This window comes from Pristis pectinata, chromosome 20 (genome assembly GCF_009764475.1).
Source record: "Pristis pectinata isolate sPriPec2 chromosome 20, sPriPec2.1.pri, whole genome shotgun sequence".
NCBI lineage: Eukaryota > Metazoa > Chordata > Chondrichthyes > Rhinopristiformes > Pristidae > Pristis > Pristis pectinata.
This window is the reverse complement of record NC_067424.1, coordinates 11,209,926-11,229,509: the sequence shown is the minus strand read 5'-3', so window position 1 is coordinate 11,229,509 and position 19,584 is coordinate 11,209,926. Positions and strand designations below refer to the sequence as shown.

The window sequence follows — 19,584 nt, the reverse complement described above, 5'->3', positions numbered from 1 at the left end:
TGGTCTTTGGACTGTGGAAGGAGGGTCAGTGAGAGCATTTTGGAGAGGGTGATCATTGCTCTGTAACTTTCAATCTAATCATGGTAAAAGACAAGGATAGATCAGAGATTAAGGTCCTAAACTCAGGAAAGACTGATTTCAACATTCTATTTTACCTTATGATGTACATAGAATAGTACAGCATAGCAATAGGTCCTTTGACTCACGATGTTGTGCTGAACTAATTAAGTAATTAAATGCTTAAATAAACTAACCCCTTCTGCTTACACAATGTGCATCTCTCTCCATTCTCTTCAGATGAGTTATCCAATTAATCCCATTCCTGTTGTTTTTCCATATGTCTGTAATTTATTTTCAAGTAGTTATCCATTCACAAGTCATTAGGCTGAAACATTAGCTCTGGTTCTCTCTCCATAGATGCTACCTAACCTGCTGGGTATTTTCAGCATGTTTTCATTTGTCCGATTCTCTTCTGAGAAATGCCTTTGAATCTGCTTCCCTTTCAGACAGTGCATCCCCAAGTAGAACAGTTCACATAACAGAATGTGGGAAGATATTCTGTAGCTAGTTATCTTAAGTTTATGGCCTCAGGTTTACTGACACCTGCTCTGGAAACTGCTTTCCAGAAATATAAAACCCAACCTCAAGGCTTTTGGACTGAGAACTGATCAAGGTGGTAAGGTGAAGTCTGAAGTCAGGCTGGACCTCTGGAATAGAAGAGAAGAGCAACAGGCAACACCAAGCTTGATGCACAACTGATGATGAATTCCTGAGCCTTTATTCAGATACCTGTGAGATGGTAAAAACCCTAAGTACTAAATGACCAAAGAACTGTGTGTCTATGCTGACCCTTTCCAAGAAAAAGGTCTTTCTTATTCTCCTTGGTGTTTCCTTAATCTCGCTGGGACCAGAGGCAGATGTACTCTGGACCAAGCAGGGACACCAACTTCTGTCTTCTACAGAACATTTGGTTAAACATGGCAGCTTTCACAGACATTTCTTTCTAGTGTCAGCCTGTAAATGACCAGATCTATAGAAATTTAAGAAACAATTTTATCATGGTATGATTTGATGGCGAGACATCTGGTTTAGTACTAGGACCACTGCACCTAGATCAACTGTGATAGAGATACCTCCTCTGCTCCATTGGTTGTGCTCAGGGATTTTCAAATTTGCAGGAAATTTCAACGTCCCATAACCTTCTAGTTTGAATAATGTGTTGCCTTGAAGAACCAGCTTCCCTTGGACATTTTTCTTTAAAAAAAAGTACTTGGGACTGGAGTTAAAATGGTCTCTATTTATGATGTATGATTTTGACTCCATGGAAAGACAGGAAGTTCTCTATGAAGAGACATATGTGGAATGGAATTTTGCTGTATGAGGTGGACACAAGTTACTGGGTAACCAAAAGTAATGAGCACCAGGTGGTGGGCCTAATTCCTTTGGTACTACATAAACTGGGAATTTGAGGTTTAAATGTGAAGTGATTAAAATCTGTGCTCAAAACAAAGTTGTGCACTCAGCAAGTCAGGCAGCATCCATGGAAAGAGAAACAATCTACATTACTGATATGAGACACTTCATCAGAACAGATACTGCCTGACCTGCTGAGTGTTTCCAGCATTTATTTCAGATTTCCAGCATCTGAATTTTTAAAACACTTTCATTAAATTCTCTGCATTTGGATAGTTGTTGAAGATGAACAGTGAGACGAGGGTTAGTTTGTGTCATAGCTGGTATTTCTTGAAGCATACTGAAGCAGGCAAGAGGTGAAGAAGAATGTCCCCTCTGCTTTGAAAGCAAGGTAGAAATATGCATGAGGAAAACCTCTTCAGTTACACAGGATAAATGACTGTTATCAGGAATGATAAAAACCAAGCTCTATCTGTTAATTAATTCCTGTGCTTATCCTACAAGTTCATCGGATCTATCTTGCTTTCAATGAGAAAATAAAATCATTAGATCTTAGTCCAAGTTTAAAACCATGGAGTAAATTTATTTAACAAATGATGAATGAACACATGATAGTCCCACAATATATTATCGAATTGGAGGCAAAAGTCAATTTGGTCCAAAGAAACTACTTCCTCTCCATCAAGGGTCTGATCTTGACTGCTGAGTAAATTAAGCAGAGAGGAGTTAATCAATTAATGACTTGATTTTCTTTTCTTTTCATGATTTTTAACCATTGTTATTGAAATAGTCTTGAGTGATTAATGGTGTAGGAGTTCATTCAGCCTTTGTTGACCTCACTCCATTGTCCATTCACAGCTTGTCAATTGGGCATTACCAAGCATCCCTTGTGGGAGCATTAACCACAATGGACCAAGTTGCCACTCTTCTGCTGTAGAAGTATATATCTGTAACACAGGGTGTAGGTGCAGCTAGTTTAAAAAGTTGTAAAAGAATAAATGTCCCTGTCTTATTAAACAGGTCAGACTTGGTTTCTGTAATTGAGCAAGTTGTCTTGAGAGTGCAAGAGCGAGCATATGCTGATAGCTAGGAGAGACTTCGTTGACCTGCTGGCTCACAGTGGAATGTTTTCCAAGACATTAGTGGCTGGCACAGTGGCAAAGCAGTTAGCACTGCTGCCCCACAGCTCCAGTGAGCTGGGTTCGATCTTGACTTCCAGAGCAGTCTGTGTGAAGTTTGCACATTCTCCCTGTGACCATGGGGGAGCTCCCACAACCGCGCCCGCCCCCCCCCCCCCCCCCCCCCCAGGTGTTTTGATTTCCTGGCACATCCCAAAGATTGACTGCTGGGAATTACCCTTAAAGTAAGGGGGTGACTTAAAGAAGCAGGATGGAGTTGATAGACACGTGAGAGTGCGTAGTTACAGGTAAATAAGTTGAGGTGGTATTGGTGGGATTATTCTGGAAACTGGCATGGACTTGATGGGTTGAATGCCCTCCTTCTGAGGGGTCACAGCAAGTTTCAAAATTAGTCAAGAAAATACTGATCTGTCACGTAACCTTAGAATTAGCTAATACAGGTCACGTAATTATGCCTAGGGTATAATAATTACTGTGTGTATTATGATTTTTAAGTCATCCAGAACTCTTCATCCAAGTAACTTCCTTGGATATACTCGAATAAACCAGTGAACAAAGGAACTTGAGTTTTGTCTGATCATTGCAGGATGCCAAGAATAACTAATACCTTCTAGTATAACCTGAATCACTAGGTTGAATTCTTGTACTTCCAAAGTGTTTGTGAACCACCCTGCAATGCCTTCCTTCTAATTGCACATCACTTTGATTCTAATTGAGCAAATCTTTGGTCCACCACAGTATTGTAATGGGAAAGATAAAGAAGTTGGTTCCTGCATTTTGTCCAGGCAATGGCTCACTGCTTTCAAGTAGACATATAAGTAAATGGGTTTAAAAGAAATCATAGTGCCAAAGTGGTGAAATTGCTGGATTAGAATCCAGAGGCCTTGGTTAATGATTTGGAGAGACAAATACGAAATCTATTATTCACCGTATTAAATAAATGAGTTAAATTATAACAACAATGGTGATCATGAAACCACCTGATTGTCATTAATTGTACCTGGATCTCTGAGGTCCTTCAGCGAGGGAAAGCTGCCATCCTTACCCAGTCCTACCTAAATGAGATTCCAAACCCAACAATATTGTTGACTATTAACTACCTCCTCAGTTCAGGTAATTAAGGACGGATGATAAATGCTTGCACTGCCAGTGATTTTAACATCCTTTGAACATATAAACTAAAATACAGGAAAGAATAGAGGACAGAATGAAGTAGTTCAGAAACAGGAGAGATCAGGTGGGGAAAAATACAAAGTCAACATTGGCATGCAATATACATAACCGTATGAAGTCTGGTAAATAAAGTTTGGTGGTCTGCAGGTAGAAACTACTGCAGGGGATTATGATATGATAGCAAATAATGGAGACCTGGCTTAAACAAGGTGAAGATTGTGAATATGGAATCCTTAGCCACAATATATTCAGGAAAAAATAGGAAGTGGGAAAACAGAGTGAGGTGGGAGTATTGGTCCAAGATATTGTTTATCCTTGGCATGCTCAAAAGTTCAACAGCAAAATTTGGGCAAGTTAGGAAGAGGGGAGGAGCTGTTTCATGGCTGGATGTATACTATAAGTAATGACATAGTAGAAAATCGATAGTATAGTTAGCCTAATGTCAATGGTGGAGAAACTTCGGGAGCGATAATCCTGGAAACAATTATTATTCACTTAGAAAACCATTGGTTCTCATTGACAGACTGTGTGAAATGTGACCAATTTGAATGAGTTCTTCGTTAAAGAAACGAAGAGAATAAATGAGGATAGTGCAATTAATCTTAATATGGACTTTCAAAGAGTGTTTGATAAATTACAATTCAATAGATGCTTGCAAAATTAGAGGGGATTAAAGAAATAGGATTGATACAAAATTAAGTGCAAGACGAGAAGCAGAGTGATTATTTTCAGATGAGCGATATTGTACAGTAATGTTCCCCAAGGGTCAGCATTAAGACTACCCATTGCTTTAATATGACAAGGGTACACCAAAGGAAATTTCTAAGTTTGTGAATGGTACAAAACAGGGGGAAGTAATGAACACTGAGGAGGATGGTTACGGTCTTCGGGAGCGCATAGACACTGGTAAAACAGCCAGATGAAATTTGACACAATTGTGAAGTAGTTCATTTTGGAAATGAGAATGCAATATAGAAGACCAACAGATTGCTAGCTGTGTTGAACATATGGGATCTTTGGCCATTTCAATGGAAGCAAAGGGAATAAACACGGATCTTTTTCTGAATCTTTATAAATCTGTCACCTGGAGTACTTGGGGCAGCATACTGTGGCAAGGTGATTGGGGCCTTGAAAAGGAGATATTCTAGAATGTAAATGAGGGATTATGAGCAACAAATTGGGAAAACGATTATTTCTACTTGGAGAGATTTGGGCAGGCACGGTAGTGTAGCGGTTAGCGTAAAGCTATTACAGCGCCAGTGACCCGGGTTCAATTCTGGCCACCGTCTGTAAGGAGTTTGTACGTTTTCCCCGTGTCTGCATGGGTTTCCTCCCACATTCCAAAGACGTACAGGTTAGGAAGTTGTGGGCACGCTATGTTGGCACCAGAAGCGTGGCAACACTTGCGGGCTGCACCCAGAACACTCTACGCAAAAGATGCATTTCACTGTGTGTTTCGATGTACATGTGGCTAATAAAGATATCTTATCTCTTACCTTAAATGTCTTCAAACTTATAAAGGGGTTTAATAGACTGAATGAGGAGAAACTGTTTCCATTGGCAGGGGGGTCAAGGACTCAAATTTAAAGACAAAAGCAAAATATAATGAATGTTGTAAGTCTGAAATTAAATTAGAAAAGGCAGGGCATACTCAGCTAGTAAGGCAGCACCTCAGGAGAGTAAATTAGAAAAATCATTGACAAGAAATGTTGACTCTCTCCACAGACACTAAGAACACACACCTCTCTGGTTTTATAATACTAGTGCAGCAGAATATTTTCCATAAATAAAATGGTTACTTTGCAGTTTGGTGGATAGACAGTTTGCTGTGTGCCCAGATTTCAGCTTGCTGACAGCTGTAATGCTGTGGCGTCCCCAATTCCCCACTGGAAGGAATAGGAACCAGGAGCAGAGACTCTGTGTACTGTCAGTTAAGGGGAAGCTGACACTACTCACAGAGTGATAATCATTCAATGGTCTCTCTGGACTGCAATATTTGTCAATCAGCCAGAATAATTATAACAATGCTGAAATTCAAGTGTGCAGAGGGTTGGAAGCGTGAGATTTCCTTTTGGTTAGCATGTAGCACGGAAACATGAAATCTGGCCCCAATATTCTGCAGTGTTATTTTTCTCACAGACAGCCACCATTCACCATCATTGTGCCATGGACTGAGTTCTCTATGTTCTCTGAACAGAAAATAATGTGTTCACTTTGTTGATATTTGCGACATAAACTGGCGTAATCACATTTTGTTTATTCATTTTCTGGAATGACGGGATTGCTGGAAAGGGTTTTCCACAGGAATATACTAGGGCTGTATCATTTAAAGTTTAGAAGAATGAGCAGTGATCTCATAGAAAATTCTTATTGGACATAATACAGAGGAGGTTCCCCCTGGCTGAGTTTCAGAATAAGGGGAAAGCTGTTTAGGATTGAGATGAGGAGAAATTCCTTCATGCAGAGGAAATGAGTCTTTGGAATTCTCAACTCTGAAAGGTATGGATTCACAGTCATTGGGTTCATTCAAAACATTGATAGATTTCTGGATCTTAAGGGAATCAAATGATATGGGTTTAGTGCAGGTTGTTAGGTTAATTGGCTGTTGTAAATAACCCTTAGTGTAATAAACTGGTGGGAGAATCAAAAGAGTGTTATGGTGCATGGGTGAGACAACTAGTTACAGGAATATAAGTGGGGGAATGGGATTGCTCAGAGGGTTGGTATAGACTTGATGGGCTGAACGGCTTCTTTCTATTGCATAAGCAAAAACGGAAAATGGCGGAGGTAGAAGATCAGCCATACTCTTGAAAAATAATAGAGTAAACTTGAAGGGCAAAATGGCCTACTCCTGCTCCTCTGTCTTTTTTTTTGTGAATAGTCAACATTTATTTTAAATGCCAAAAGGTGAGGGGGCAGGCTTGGTAGTGTAGCGGTTAGCGTAATGCTATTACAGCACTAGTGACTCAGCTTCAATTCCAGCCACTGTCTGTAAGGAGTGTTACGAACCAGTAACAAAGGAAACACTCCGAGTCATGTGTAAGTGGTAAAAACTATTTTATTAATAACTACTTATGATAATAAGAAAAATAAAAGTAAAAATGTTAGATCTTAAACATTAACCCCAAAAACTAAACTCAAAGTGTGCGTGTGCGTGTGCGTGTGTGTGTGGCAAATTCCCAAACTCCAAGTCCAGGAATAGTTCTCAAAGTTCAGTTCAGCAAGCCATAAGGTGAAACGTGAGCAAAGGCTTCTGCAAAACCACCGTTGACTGAAGACAAAACGTAGAGAGAAAATAGAGAGTAATTATGAAATCCAAATGTCCCACTTCAGAACCCAAACGACACCTCAATCATGGATGATCTTCATTCCTTTGTTCTGAAGTACCTGCCACCCCGAAAGGCATCCAAGATGTGGCTGTCCACATGAATACCTGTTTCCCTCTGCAGGTTAACGATGAAGTGGACTCCACTGGATTATTCCATAAATCCATACGTGGATTGTAGTGACAGATACAGTTATTGTTTCTCATCCATCGATACAGAGACCAGCAGGCTGGTCTCTCTCTCTCTCACGCTCTCTCTCTCTCTCACCCTCTCTCTCTCTCTCTCTCCACCCCCCGCCGCCCACTGACTCCGACTGTCTGCTCCAAAAATGTCATTATGCCCCCCACACACACACACACACACACACACACACACACTATGCTCTATCTTAAAGGGACATTCACCAATAGTAACCTAGTCTGTAACAGGAGTTTGTACGTTCTCCCTGTGTATCTGTGTGGGTTTCCTCTGGGTGCTCTGGTTTCCTTCCACATTCCAAAGACGTACGTGTTAAGGAGCTGTGGGCATGCTATGTTGGCGCCAGAAACGTAGAGACACTTGCGGGCTGCTCCCAGAACACTCAACGCAAAAGATGCATTTCACTGTGTGTTTCAATGTACATGTGACTAATAAAGATATCTTATCTTATCTCTTATCTTACCATCTGTCAGCAGTTGAGAGCAACTCTCTACCATTTTCTCTGTAGCTTCCAGGATTCCATAGCAGCTTTTGCCTGGCAGCCCAGAAACAGCTACCATGGTTGCTATCTGGAAACAGTTCAGCAACAAGCTGCAGGACTGAATATTCTCCTCACAACCCATCTGCACACAATTCCCAGCTTCTTGAAGGAGCTGCTCACATGTTGCATTTGAGAAAGGAGTTCCAGAACTCAGATCGGGCACTGAGGAAGGAATGTACTGAATGGAATCCTTCTGTGGCCCAAGTTCCGCTGATTCTGTGTGTCGACCGCACCTGCTGCACTGATGTCTGCTACAAGGCTGGAGGATATCACCTGACGGCCTTTGTACAGCAGTTTGTTGGAAGCCAGCACTGGTTAAGACTCCGGAGCCATTTTCTTTCACTAAGACAATGACAATCTTAAAAAAACTGATTTATTTGTCTGACTTCCCCCTCATGCTCCTGTTGCTACAGGAATCACTCCTCCACAGACAGGATGCCCAGAAAGTCTAATCCCACAGACTATAGTCATTCAATAAGATCAGAGCCAATATTCCCCCTCCACTCCACTTTCCGATCTTATCCCATATCCATCAACTTTACTGGTGTCCAGGAATTTGTAATCCTTTGTTTGCTTCTTCCCTGATGGAAGATTATCCTACTACTCTGTGCTGCCCTTTATTACCAGACATATTTCACTGGAAGGATAGAGACATAAGAGACTGCAGGTGCTGTAATCTGGAGCCAAAAACAAACTGCTGGAGGAACTCAGTGGATCGGACAGAATCTGTGGAGGCAAAGGAATAGAGGAGATCCTCGAAACTCCCTTTGCCTCCACAAATGCTGCCTGACCTGCTGAGTTCCTCCAGCAGTTTGTTTTTTTGACACTTGAAGGATATGCTGATTGCATTTGATACAGAGGTTTCAGGAGGCTGTGTGGAGCATTAACAAAGAATGATAGTATTAAAATAAAAAAAAGCTGCACATACTGAAATGTTAGACACAACAGACTGCCCCGGTTCTTCCCCCCCCCTCCCCTATTTCGTTCCAGTCCTGATGAAGCGTCCCGATCTGAAATGTCAACTGTCCATTTCCCTCCATAGATGCTGCCTGGCCCACTGAGTTCCTCCAGCTTTTGTGTGTTGCTCCATGCTGGAATGTTAACTGTTTCCAATGAGTGTCTCCAGCATTTTCTTTTTGTATATCAAATAGAATTGTTAAGGCAGACACTGTTGGGGCCAAATGGCAGTTTCTGCTCTAAAATTCTAAGTGATACCCGTGCAAATTATAACTGAGTGCCCCAAGTGGCGTACAATTTCCTGCAACAGTGAACCTTTCTGTGGGATATCAAGGCATTTTAGTGCACATTTGACACACACCAGTGGTTACCCGGTCCCTGAATGGGAACTCCCTTTCGCGGTGCCTGTTTCCAAAATTATTGCTTAAGTGCTGGATTGGCTTAATTTAGAGAGTAAAACTGAGATCAGTATTTGGGAATTTTACATCACTCCCTTTCATTCCCCCCTCCCCCACCCACCTACCTTCCCCCTCTCACCTGGACTCACCTATCACCGGCCAGCCTGTGCTCCTCCCCTTCCCCAACCTTCTTATTCTGGCTTCTGCCCTCTTTCCTTTCCAGTCCTGATGAAGGGTCTCGGCCCAAAACGTCCACTATTTCCCTCCATGGATGCTGCCTGACCTGCTCAGTTCCTCCAGGATTTTGTGTGTGTTGTTGCAGATTCCAGCATCTGTGGAATCTGTTGTGTCTCCATATTATATTGATAAGCATTAAGCAGAAGGGTTCAAGCCCTTCCCTGTATTATCACGGTGTCCCCTCACCTTTGAGGATAGTTGAGGTGTAATAGGGCTGTGTATCCCCCAGGGAAACCACAAAGAGATTCAACAGGGAAATAAATATTCCCATAATATTATTTGCAGACATTCTGAAAGTAAAAATTAGGTGTTTAAATTCTGTTGCTTTCTAAATCTTACCCAATCTAATAGGTGTATCATAAGTATCCCATTGTGAGAAAAAACTCAGTGTTAGATGCAGGTCTTTTCAAATGTCAGATTTGTCATCGGCCATTTCTTACAGGACTTTTGCCAAGCGTTTGTTGGGAGTTATAATGTAAGGATGGGGACCTCACCTCACTCTCCTGACACCTTACACCTTGGCCAATCAATGCAGGAAGGGCATGTTTTGGGAATGGATGCAATGCAACTTTACAGGGGCTAACTCTAAATGCTATTCTTCACAAAGGTTACAGGTAGCTCTTACAAGCAGGTGGAAAGGATGAACATATAAACAGGGCAGATTTTGATGCAGAATTAAATTTAATCTTTTAACATGTAAACTCCGTGAAGTATTCAAAGGCAAAGTAGACCAAAATATAAGATAAGAGATTTATTTATTAGTCACATGTACATGGAAACACACAGTGAAATGCATCTTTTTGTGTTACTGAGAATGTGCTGGGGGCAGTCCGCAAGTGTCGCCGCGGTTCCGGTGCCGACATAGCATGCCCACAACTTCCTAACCTGTACGTCTTTGAACGTGGGAGGAAACCGGAGCAGCCGGAGGAAACCCACGCAGACACGGGGAGAACGTACAAACTCCTTACAGACAGCGGCGGGAATTGAACCCGGGTCGCTGGCGCTGTAATAGTGTTGCGCTAACCGCTACACTACTGTGCCGTAATGCAGATAGGTTTTGATCTGTCTGCTAAGGCAACTATCTCGGTCGTTATGTAAAATTCAAACAAAACAATACACAGTATGAGAAATAAGGATTCCTGCTCTGATTGGATAAACTCCTGGAAGATGCCTTGCCTTGGACTCCTCTAGTCCCATGTTCCTGTCAGTTTCCCATTCCTTGAGCCTCTTCAAACCAACTGGAAAATAACAGACTCTAGATTATCCAACTGTCAAACAGTCTACCCCTCCCCCAGGACACCACCATTTCTTTTTCTAATCGATTAACATGTTCAAAGAAAATGGCAGAACCCCTGCACAATTTTCTTGCCTGGAAGTTGTTCGCAGTTGTATACTGGCGATTAATCTTCAATTCCAGTTGTTTTGGAGATTTGGCAACCCTAAGGTGAGAAGAAAAAATTAACTGTTTATAATTGTAGAGTTTCCAGTTGAACAAATGTAATGGCTGTGCCCCAAAGTTTCACATCACCACCTTATACTGGTAGATTGACGTCAATGTGAAAAATCTGTTGTAAGAACAGAATGGAAAACATAATTGCATTGGCTTTCAAGAGAAATTGTACTTGGTGCTAAACAGAGGGGTGGGGGAAAGAGGTTCTTTGTTCACCTTTGGTTGCTGAGCAGTTAGGTAGTGAAACACATCTAGTGTTACATATAATACTTGCGAGCAAATAATTCTTCACCTAATTCAGCAAATAATTCCGTCCTCCTTGAGGGATCTGCAGTGGAAAGGGTGAGCAGCTTCATATTCCTGGGCATCAACATCTCTATCTTGGGCTCAACGCATTGATGCAATCACAAAGAAGGCACACCAGCGGCTCTACTTCATTAGGAGTTCGAGGAGATTTGGTATGTTACCAAAGACCCTTGCAAATTTCTACAGATGTACGGTGGAGAGCATTTTGACTGGTTGCATCACCGCCTGGTAGGGAGGCTCCAATGCACAGGATCGAAAGAGACTCAGCCAGCTCCATCATGGGCACAACCCTCCCCACCATCAAGGATATCTTCAAGAGGCAGTGCTTCAAGAAGGCGGCATCCATCATTAAGGACTCTCACCATCCGGGACATGCCCTCTTCACATTGCTACCATTGGGGACGATGTCCAGGAGCCTGAAGACCTACGTCCAACATTTTAGGAACAGCTTCTTCCCCTATGCCATCAGATTTCTGAACAGTCCGTTATTCTTCTTTTGCACTATATATTTACTTTTGTAACGTACTAATTTTTATTGTCTTGCACTGTACTGCTGCCACAATACAACAAATTTCACAACATATGTCAGTGATAATAAACCTGATTCTGAATTTTCAGGACTATGGAGAAAGTGCAAGGACTGACTCCATGGGATAAATGGATATCCATCTGCACTATAGCAATTCCAAAATTCTATACCATTAAAACGGGTATTAAACAGATGTACCAACATTGACAGTATACCAATAAAATATCCATCTTGAGCTAAAGTTGTTGTCCAAGTTTCTCTCATCGGGGTGTGGAAGATAGATTATTCTTAAGAAGATCCTTTATAACTAAAGATATTAAGGAGTTTGGAAGAAGATAACGCATATAAGATGTGATGACTTAATTGAAAGGTAGAAAGATCTTGGGGATGAATCTCCTTGGGATGACCACTTTGTTTCAGAACCGTCCAAACCGGAACCTTATGTGGTGGATGGTGCTCTCCGCACAGGGGACCGTTTGTCGGGGTCGGACCCGCCGCCAAGGCCTAGCGAGGGCAGGCGCTGATTTCTGCGTCGATCGGCTGAAGGTTGAAGAAGAAAAGAGCCGAAAGTGGCGGCTTCACGGAGAATGGAGTGAAGGCGGCGGCCGCTGTTTGATGCCGGCGGAATCCGGTGCGGCGGCGGATTGTCGGAGCGCGGCCCCGGGGCTGAAGTGGCGGCGGTCGGAGAGCGGGAGGCGGGCGGAGGGCGGTCAGGATGAACCTGGAGCTGTTGGGTGAGCATGGAGGGAGGGAGGGAGATGGAGGGAGGGGAGGGGAGGGGAGGGGAGGGGCTGTGAGTGGGGTGAGGATGGGGAGGGGGTGGAGTGGAGGGAGTGGGGGGGAAGGGGCTGAGGCAGGGAGGGAGGGAGGGAGGGGGGGAAGGGGCTGAGGGAGGGAGGGAGGGAGGGGGGGAAGGGGCTGAGGGAGGGAGGGAGGGAGGGGGGAAGGGGCTGAGGGAGGGAGGGAGGGGGGGAAGGGGCTGAGGGAGGGAGGGAAGGGGAAGGGAGGGAGGGAAGGGGAAGGGGGGGAGGGGGGAGGGAAGGGGGGGAGGGAAGGGGGGGAGGGAGGGGGGGAAGGGGGGGAGGGAAGGGGGGGAGGGAGGGGGGGAAGGGGGGGAGGGGGGGAAGGGAAGGGGAAGGGGGGGAGGGAGGGGGGGAGGGGGGGAAGGGAAGGGGAGGGGGAAGGGGGGGAGGGAGGGGGGGAGGGGGGGAAGGGAAGGGGAGGGGGAAGGGGGGGAGGGGGGAGGGAGGAGGGAGGGAAGGGGAAGGGGGGGAGGGAGGGGGGGGAGGGGGGAAGGGAAGGGGAAGGGGGGGAGGGGGAAGGGGGGGAGGGGGGAGGGAGGAGGGAGGGAAGGGGAGGGGGGAGGGAGGAGGGAGGGAAGGGGAAGGGGGGGAGGGGGGAGGGAGGGAAGGGGAAGGGAGGGGGGGAAGGGGGGAAGGGGGAGGGAGGGAAGGGGAGGGGAAGGGGAAGGGAGGAGGGGGGGAAGGGGGAGGGAGGAGGGGGGGAAGGGGGAGGGAGGGAGGGAAGGGGAAGGGGGGGAAGGGGAAGGGGGGGAAGGGGAAGGGAGGGAGGGAAGGGGAAGGGGGGAGGGGGGGAAGGGGGAGGGAGGGAGGGAAGGGGGAAGGGGGAGGGGGGAAGGGGAAGAGGGAGGGGGGGAAGGGGAAGAGGGAGGGGGGAAGGGGAAGGGAGGGAAGGGGAAGGGGGAAGGGGAAGGGAGGGGGGGAAGGGGGGGAGGGGGGGAAGGGGGGAAGGGGGAGGGGGGGAAGGGGGAGGGAGGGAGGGAAGGGGGGAAGGGGGAGGGAGGGAAGGGGGAGGGGGGGAAGGGGGAGGGGGGGAAGGGGAAGAGGGAGGGAAGGGGGGAAGGGGGAGGGAGGGAAGGGGGAGGGGGGGAAGGGGAAGAGGGAGGGAAGGGGGGAAGGGGGTGAGGGAGGGAAGGGGGGAAGGGGGTGAGGGAGGGAGGGGGGGAAGGGGGTGAGGGAGGGAGGGGGGGGAAGGGGGTGAGGGAGGGAGGGGGGGAAGGGGGTGAGGGAGGGAGGGGGGGAAGGGGGTGAGGGAGGGAGGGGGGGAAGGGGGTGAGGGAGGGAGGGGGGGAAGGGGGTGAGGGAGGGAAGGGGGGAAGGGGTGAGGGAGGGAGGGGGGGAAGGGGTGAGGGAGGGAGGGGGGGAGGGGGGGAAGGGGAAGGGAGGGAAGGGGGGAAGGGGGAGGGAGGGAAGGGGAGGGAGGGAAGGGGAGGGAGGGAAGGGGAAGGGGAGGGAGGGAGGGGAAGGGGGAGGGAGGGAGGGGAAGGGGGAGGGAGGGAGGGGAAGGGGGAGGGAGGGAAGGGGAAGGGGGTGAGGGAGGGAAGGGGAAGGGGGTGAGGGAGGGAAGGAGAAGGGGTGAGGGGGGTGAGGGGGGAAGGGGAAGGGGTGAGGGAGGGAGGGGGGGAAGGGGAAGGGGTGAGGGAGGGTGGGGGGGGAAGGGGAAGGGGTGAGGGAGGGTGGGGGGGGAAGGGGAAGGGGTGAGGGAGGGTGGGGGGGGAAGGGGAAGGGGGGAGGGAGGGTGGGGGGGAAGGGGAAGGGGTGAGGGAGGGTGGGGGGGGAAGGGGAAGGGGTGAGGGAGGGTGGGGGGGAAGGGGAAGGGGTGAGGGAGGGTGGGGGGGAAGGGGAAGGGGTGAGGGAGGGAGGGGGGGAAGGGGTGAGGGAGGGAGGGGGGGAAGGGGGTGAGGGAGGGAGGGGGGGAAGGGGGTGAGGGAGGGAGGGGGGGAAGGGGGTGAGGGAGGGAGGGGGGGGAAGGGGGTGAGGGAGGGAGGGGGGAAGGGGGTGAGGGAGGGAGGGGGGGGAAGGGGGTGAGGGAGGGAGGGGGGAAGGGGGTGAGGGAAGGGGGTGAGGGAAGGGGGTGAGGGTGTTGAGGGAAGGGGGTGAGGGAAGGGGGTGAGGGTGTTGAGGGAAGGGGGTGAGGGAAGGGGGTGAGGGAAGGGGGTGAGGGAAGGGGGTGAGGGAAGGGGGTGGGGGAAGGGGGTGAGGGAGGGAAGGGGGTGGGGGAAGGGGGTGGGGGAAGGGGGTGAGGGAGGGAGGGGGGAAGGGGGTGAGGGGGGAAGGGGGTGAGGGGGAAGGGGGTGAGGGAGGGAGGGGGGGAAGGGGGTGAGGGGGGAAGGGGGTGAGGGAGGGAGGGGGGGAAGGGGGTGAGGGGGGAAGGGGGTGAGGGAGTGAGGGGGGAAGGGGGTGAGGGAGGGAGGGGGTGAGGGGGAAGGGGAAGGAGGTGAGGGAGGGAGGGGGGAAGGGGAAGGGGGTGAGGGAGGGAAGGGGAAGGGGGTGAGGGAGGGAAGGGGAAGGGGTGGGGGGGATGAGGGAGGGAAGGGGGTGAGGGAGGGAAGGGGAAGGGGGTGAGGGAGGGGGGAAGGGGAAGGGGGTGAGGGAGGGGGGAAGGGGAAGGGGGTGAGGGAGGGAAGGGGAAGGGGTGGGTGGGATGAGGGAGGGAAGGGGGTGAGGGAGGGAAGGGGAAGGGGGTGAGGGAGGGAAGGGGAAGGGGGTGAGGGAGGGAAGGGGTGGGGGGTGAGGGAGGGAGGGAAGGGGAAGGGGGTGAGGGAGGGAGGGAAGGGGAAGGGGGTGAGGGAGGGAGGGAAGGGGGTGAGGGAGGGAGGGAAGGGGAAGGGGGGAGGGAGGGAAGGGGGTGAGGGAGGGGGGGAAGGGGGTGAGGGAGGAAGGGGAAGGGGGTGAGGGAGGGAGGGAAGGGGGTGAGGGAGGGAGGGAAGGGGAAGGGGGTGAGGGAGGGAAGGGGAAGGGGGTGAGGGAGGGAAGGGGAAGGGGGTGAGGGAGGGAAGGGGAAGGGGGTGAGGGAGGGAGGGGGGAAGGGGAAGGGGGGAGGGAGGGAGGGGGAAGGGGAAGGGGGTGAGGGAGGGAGGGGGAAGGGGAAGGGGGGGAGGGAGGGGGGAAGGGGAGGGAGGGGGAAGGGGAAGGGGGTGAGGGAGGGAAGGGGGGAGGGAGGGGGAGGGAAGGGAGGGAGGGGGAGGGAGGGAAGGGGAAGGGGGTGAGGGAGAAGGGGAAGGGGTGAGGGAGGGGGGAAGGGGGTGAGGGAGGGAGGGAAGGGGAAGGGGGTGAGGGAGGGGGGAAGGGGGTGAGGGAGGGAGGGAAGGGGAAGGGGGTGAGGGGGGGAAGGGGAAGGGGGTGAGGGAGGGAGGGAAGGGGAAGGGGGTGAGGGAGGGAGGGAAGGGGAAGGGGGTGAGGGAGGGAGGGAAGGGGAAGGGGGTGAGGGAGGGAAGGGGAAGGGGGTGAGGGAGGGAAGGGGAAGGGGGTGAGGGAGGGAGGGGGATGAGGGGGGAAGGGGTGGAGGGGAAGGGGTTGGGTGGAGGGAAGGGAGGGGTGAGGGAGGGAAAGGGAGGGAGAGAGGATAGAGGTAGGGAAGTGGGGAGGGGGAGTGAGGAAGGAGTAAGGAAGGGAAAGGGAGGGGAGAGAAGGGGTGGTGGGGGAGGGGAGAGAAGGGGTGGTGGAGGAGGGGTATGTGGGGAAGGGAGGGGGCGAGGGAGGGGTGCACAGGGAGTAGGGGAAATGGGGAGGGGGTACAGGAGGTGGGGGAGTGAGATTGAGGGGGGAGGGATTTGGTAGTGAGCAGGGAGGAACGGATTGGGTGGGAGAGTGAATGGAGAGGGGATTGGGGGTGGGAGAGGATGGTGGAGAGGGGGATTGAGGGGGGAGTGGTTTGGGAGTAAATGGAGGGCAGAAAGGGATTTGGGGGACGGGGGTTTGAAGAGGAGGGAGTTGAAGGAGAGGAATTGAGATGGGAGAGGGATTAATGGGGAGGGATGGGGGAGTGGGTGTGAAATGGGGAGTGAAGGCTCATTGACCCAAAGCTGGGTCTTCTCTTTTGGTGCTGCCTTTGGGGGGGTGGGGAGGGCAGCATGGAGAGCAGTCAAGTGGGATGAATTAGGGGCAGCCAAAACGAATTTGGTAGGGATTGAGTTGGAATGGGGGAGTGGGCAATCTAGAAGGCGGCAAACCGGGCTAGCTGGGGGTTGGAGAGTTGAAAGAAGCAATCAAGCTGGGGAGGTGGGGGTGTCGAGGAGGGGAAAGCTGCCAAGCCGGTGGGGGAAGGGGGTGAAGCTGCCAAGCCGGTGGGGGGGGGAGGAGTGGCCAAGCCAGTGTGGGAGGTGGTGGAAGCTGCCAAGCTGGGAGCGAGGGGGGAGGGAGGCTGCCAATCCAGGGGAGGCAAATCGCATAACTTGGGCTGTGGATAGGGCTTTAAACCAAGTCGTGGGGGGTGGGTTCAACAGATTCAAAAATTATGGATAAAGTAAAAGGGAAGGAGAGTGCAGGAAAGGTTATTGAAGTCTCCAGAATAAAGAATAAGACAGAAAGTTAGAAAGGGATAAGAAATTAACTTCAGGTGACATGCAGACAAATTTGAGAGAAAATACAAAATAAGGTAGATGAGCTCATAGTGCAGTTAGAAATTGGCAGGTATGACATTGTGGGCATCACAGAGTCGTGGCTGAACGAAGATCACAGCTGGTAGCTAAACATCCAAGGATACACATCGTATCAAAAAGACAGGCAGGTTGGCAGAGGGGATGGGGTGGCTCTGTTGGTAAAAAATGAAATCAAACCCTTAGCAAGAAGTGATATAGAATCAGAAGATGTAGAATCCTTTTGGGTCGAGTTAACAAACTGCAAGGGTAAAAAGACCCTGATGGGAGTTGTATACTGGCCTCCGAATAGTAGCCAGGATGTGGGGTACAAATTACAACAGGAGATAAAAAAGGCATATAAGAAGGGCAATGTTACAGTGGTCATGGGGGATTTCAATATGCAGTTAGATTGGGAAAATCAAGTTGGCACTGGATCCCAAGAGAAGGAATTCGTAGAATGCCTATGAGATGGCTTTTTAGAGCAGCTTGTGGTCAAGCCCACTAGGGAAAAGGCAATTCTGCATTTGGTGTTGTGCAGTGAACCAGATTTGATTTAGGGAGCTTGAGGTAAAGGAACCCTTAGGAGGCAGTGATCATAATATGATAGAATTCACCTTGCAGTTTGAGAGGGAGAAGCTAAAATCGGATGTATCGGTATTACAGTTGAGTAAAGGTAACTACAGAGGCATGAGAGAGGAGCTGGCCAAGGTTGATTGGAAGGGGACCCTGACAGGGATGATGGTAGAGCAGCAATGGCAGGAGTTTCTGGGAGTAATTCGGAAGACGCAGGATCATTTTATCCCAAAGAAGAAGAATCATTCTAAAGGGATGATAGGCAACCATGGCTGACAAGGGAAGTCGAAGACAGCATAAAAGCAAAAGAGAGGGCCTACAATATTGCAGAATTTAGTGGGAAGCTAGAAGACTGGGAAGCTTTTAAATACCAACAGAAGGCAACTAAAATAACAATAAGGGGAGAAAAGATGGAATATGATGGTAAGTGAGCCAACAATATGAAAGAGGATACCAAATGTTTTTTCAGATATATTAAGAGTAAAAGAGAGGCAAGAGTGGACATCGGACCACTGGAACATGACACTGGAGAGGTAGCAATGGGGAACAAAGAAATAGTGGACAAACTGAATCAGTATTTTGCGTCAGTCTTCGCTGTGGAAGACACCAGCAACATGCCAGGAATTTGAGAGAGTCAGGGGGGCAGAAGTGAGTGTAGTCGCTATTACTAAGGAGAAGGTGCTTGGGAAACTGAACGGTCTGAAGGTGGATAAGTCACCTGGTCTGGATGGGCTACACCCCAGGGTTCTGAAAGAGGTAGCTAAAGAGATTCTGGAGGCATTAGTAGTGGTCTTTCAAGAATCACTAGATTCAGAAATGGTTCCAGAGGACTGGAAAATCATAAATGTCACTCCACTCTTTGAGAAGGGAGGGAGGCAAAAGACAGGAAATTATAGGTCAGTTAGCCTGACTTCAGTGGTTGGTAAGATGTTAGTCCATCATTAAGGATGAGGTTTCAGGGTACTTGGAAGTACATGATAGAATAGGCCGAAGTCAACATGGTTTCCTTAAGGGGAGATCTTGCCTGACAAATCTATTGGAATTCTTTGAGGAAGTAACAGGCAGGATAGACAAAGGAAAGTTATTTGCTTGGATTTTCAGAAGGCCTTTGACAAGGTGCTGCACATGAGGCTGCTAACAAGATAGGAGTCTATGGTATTACAGGAAAGGTACTAACATGGATAGAAGATTGGCTGACTGGCAGAAGGCAAAGAGTGGGAATAAAGGGGGCCTTCTCTGGTTGGTCACCGGTGACTAGTGGTGTTCCACAGGGGTCGGTGTTGGGCCTGCTACTTTTCATGTTAAATGTTAATGATCTGGATGACGAATTGATGGCTTTGTGGCCAAGTTTGCAGATGATACAAAGATAGGTGGAGGGGCAGGTGAGGAAGCAGGGAGTCTGCAGAAGGACTTGGACAAGTTGGGAGAATGGGCAAAAGAAGTGGTAGATGGAATACAGTCCGGGGAAGTGTATGGTCATGCACTTCGGTAGAAGGAATAAAGGCATGGAATATTTTCTAAACAGGGAGTGAATTCAGAAATCAGAGGTGCAAAGGGATTTGGGAATCCTAGTGCAGGATTCCCTGAAGGTTAACCTGCAGGTTGGCTCAGTAGTAAGGAAGAAATGCAATGTTAGCATTCCTTTCGAGAGGTCTAAAAATAAAAGCAAGGATGTAATGCTGAGGCTTTATAAGGCATTGGTCAGACCACATTTGGAGTACTGTGATCAGTTTTGGGCCCCATATCTAAGGAGTGGTCTGCTGGCATTGGAGAGGGTCCAGAGGAGGTTAATGAGAATGACCCAGGTATGAAAGGGTTAATGTGTGAGGGGTGTTTGATGGCTCTGGGCCTGTACTCGCTGGAGTTTAGAAGGATGAGGGGGGATCTCATTGAAACCTACCAGATATTGAAAGGCCTGGATAGAGTGGATGTGGAGAGGATGTTTCCAGTAGTGGGAGATTCTA

The 19,584-nt window shown here is 49.0% G+C and overlaps 1 protein-coding gene across 4 annotated transcripts in view; it reads left to right on the top strand.

Moving 5' to 3' along the window:
* The first annotated feature begins 12,056 nt into the window (after nt 1-12,056).
* Nucleotides 12,057-19,584, top strand: part of rbbp5 (retinoblastoma binding protein 5) — a 37,672-nt gene continuing 30,144 nt past the window's right edge. The window contains exon 1 of one of the 4 annotated variants that reach the window (XM_052034788.1): nt 12,057-12,401. In XM_052034788.1, the coding sequence (XP_051890748.1) occupies nt 12,383-12,401 (19 nt within the window). In that variant the 5' untranslated portion in view covers nt 12,057-12,382. The remainder of the gene's footprint in view (nt 12,402-19,584) is intronic. The other 3 variants (XM_052034790.1, XM_052034786.1, XM_052034789.1) reach the window with 3 other exon arrangements.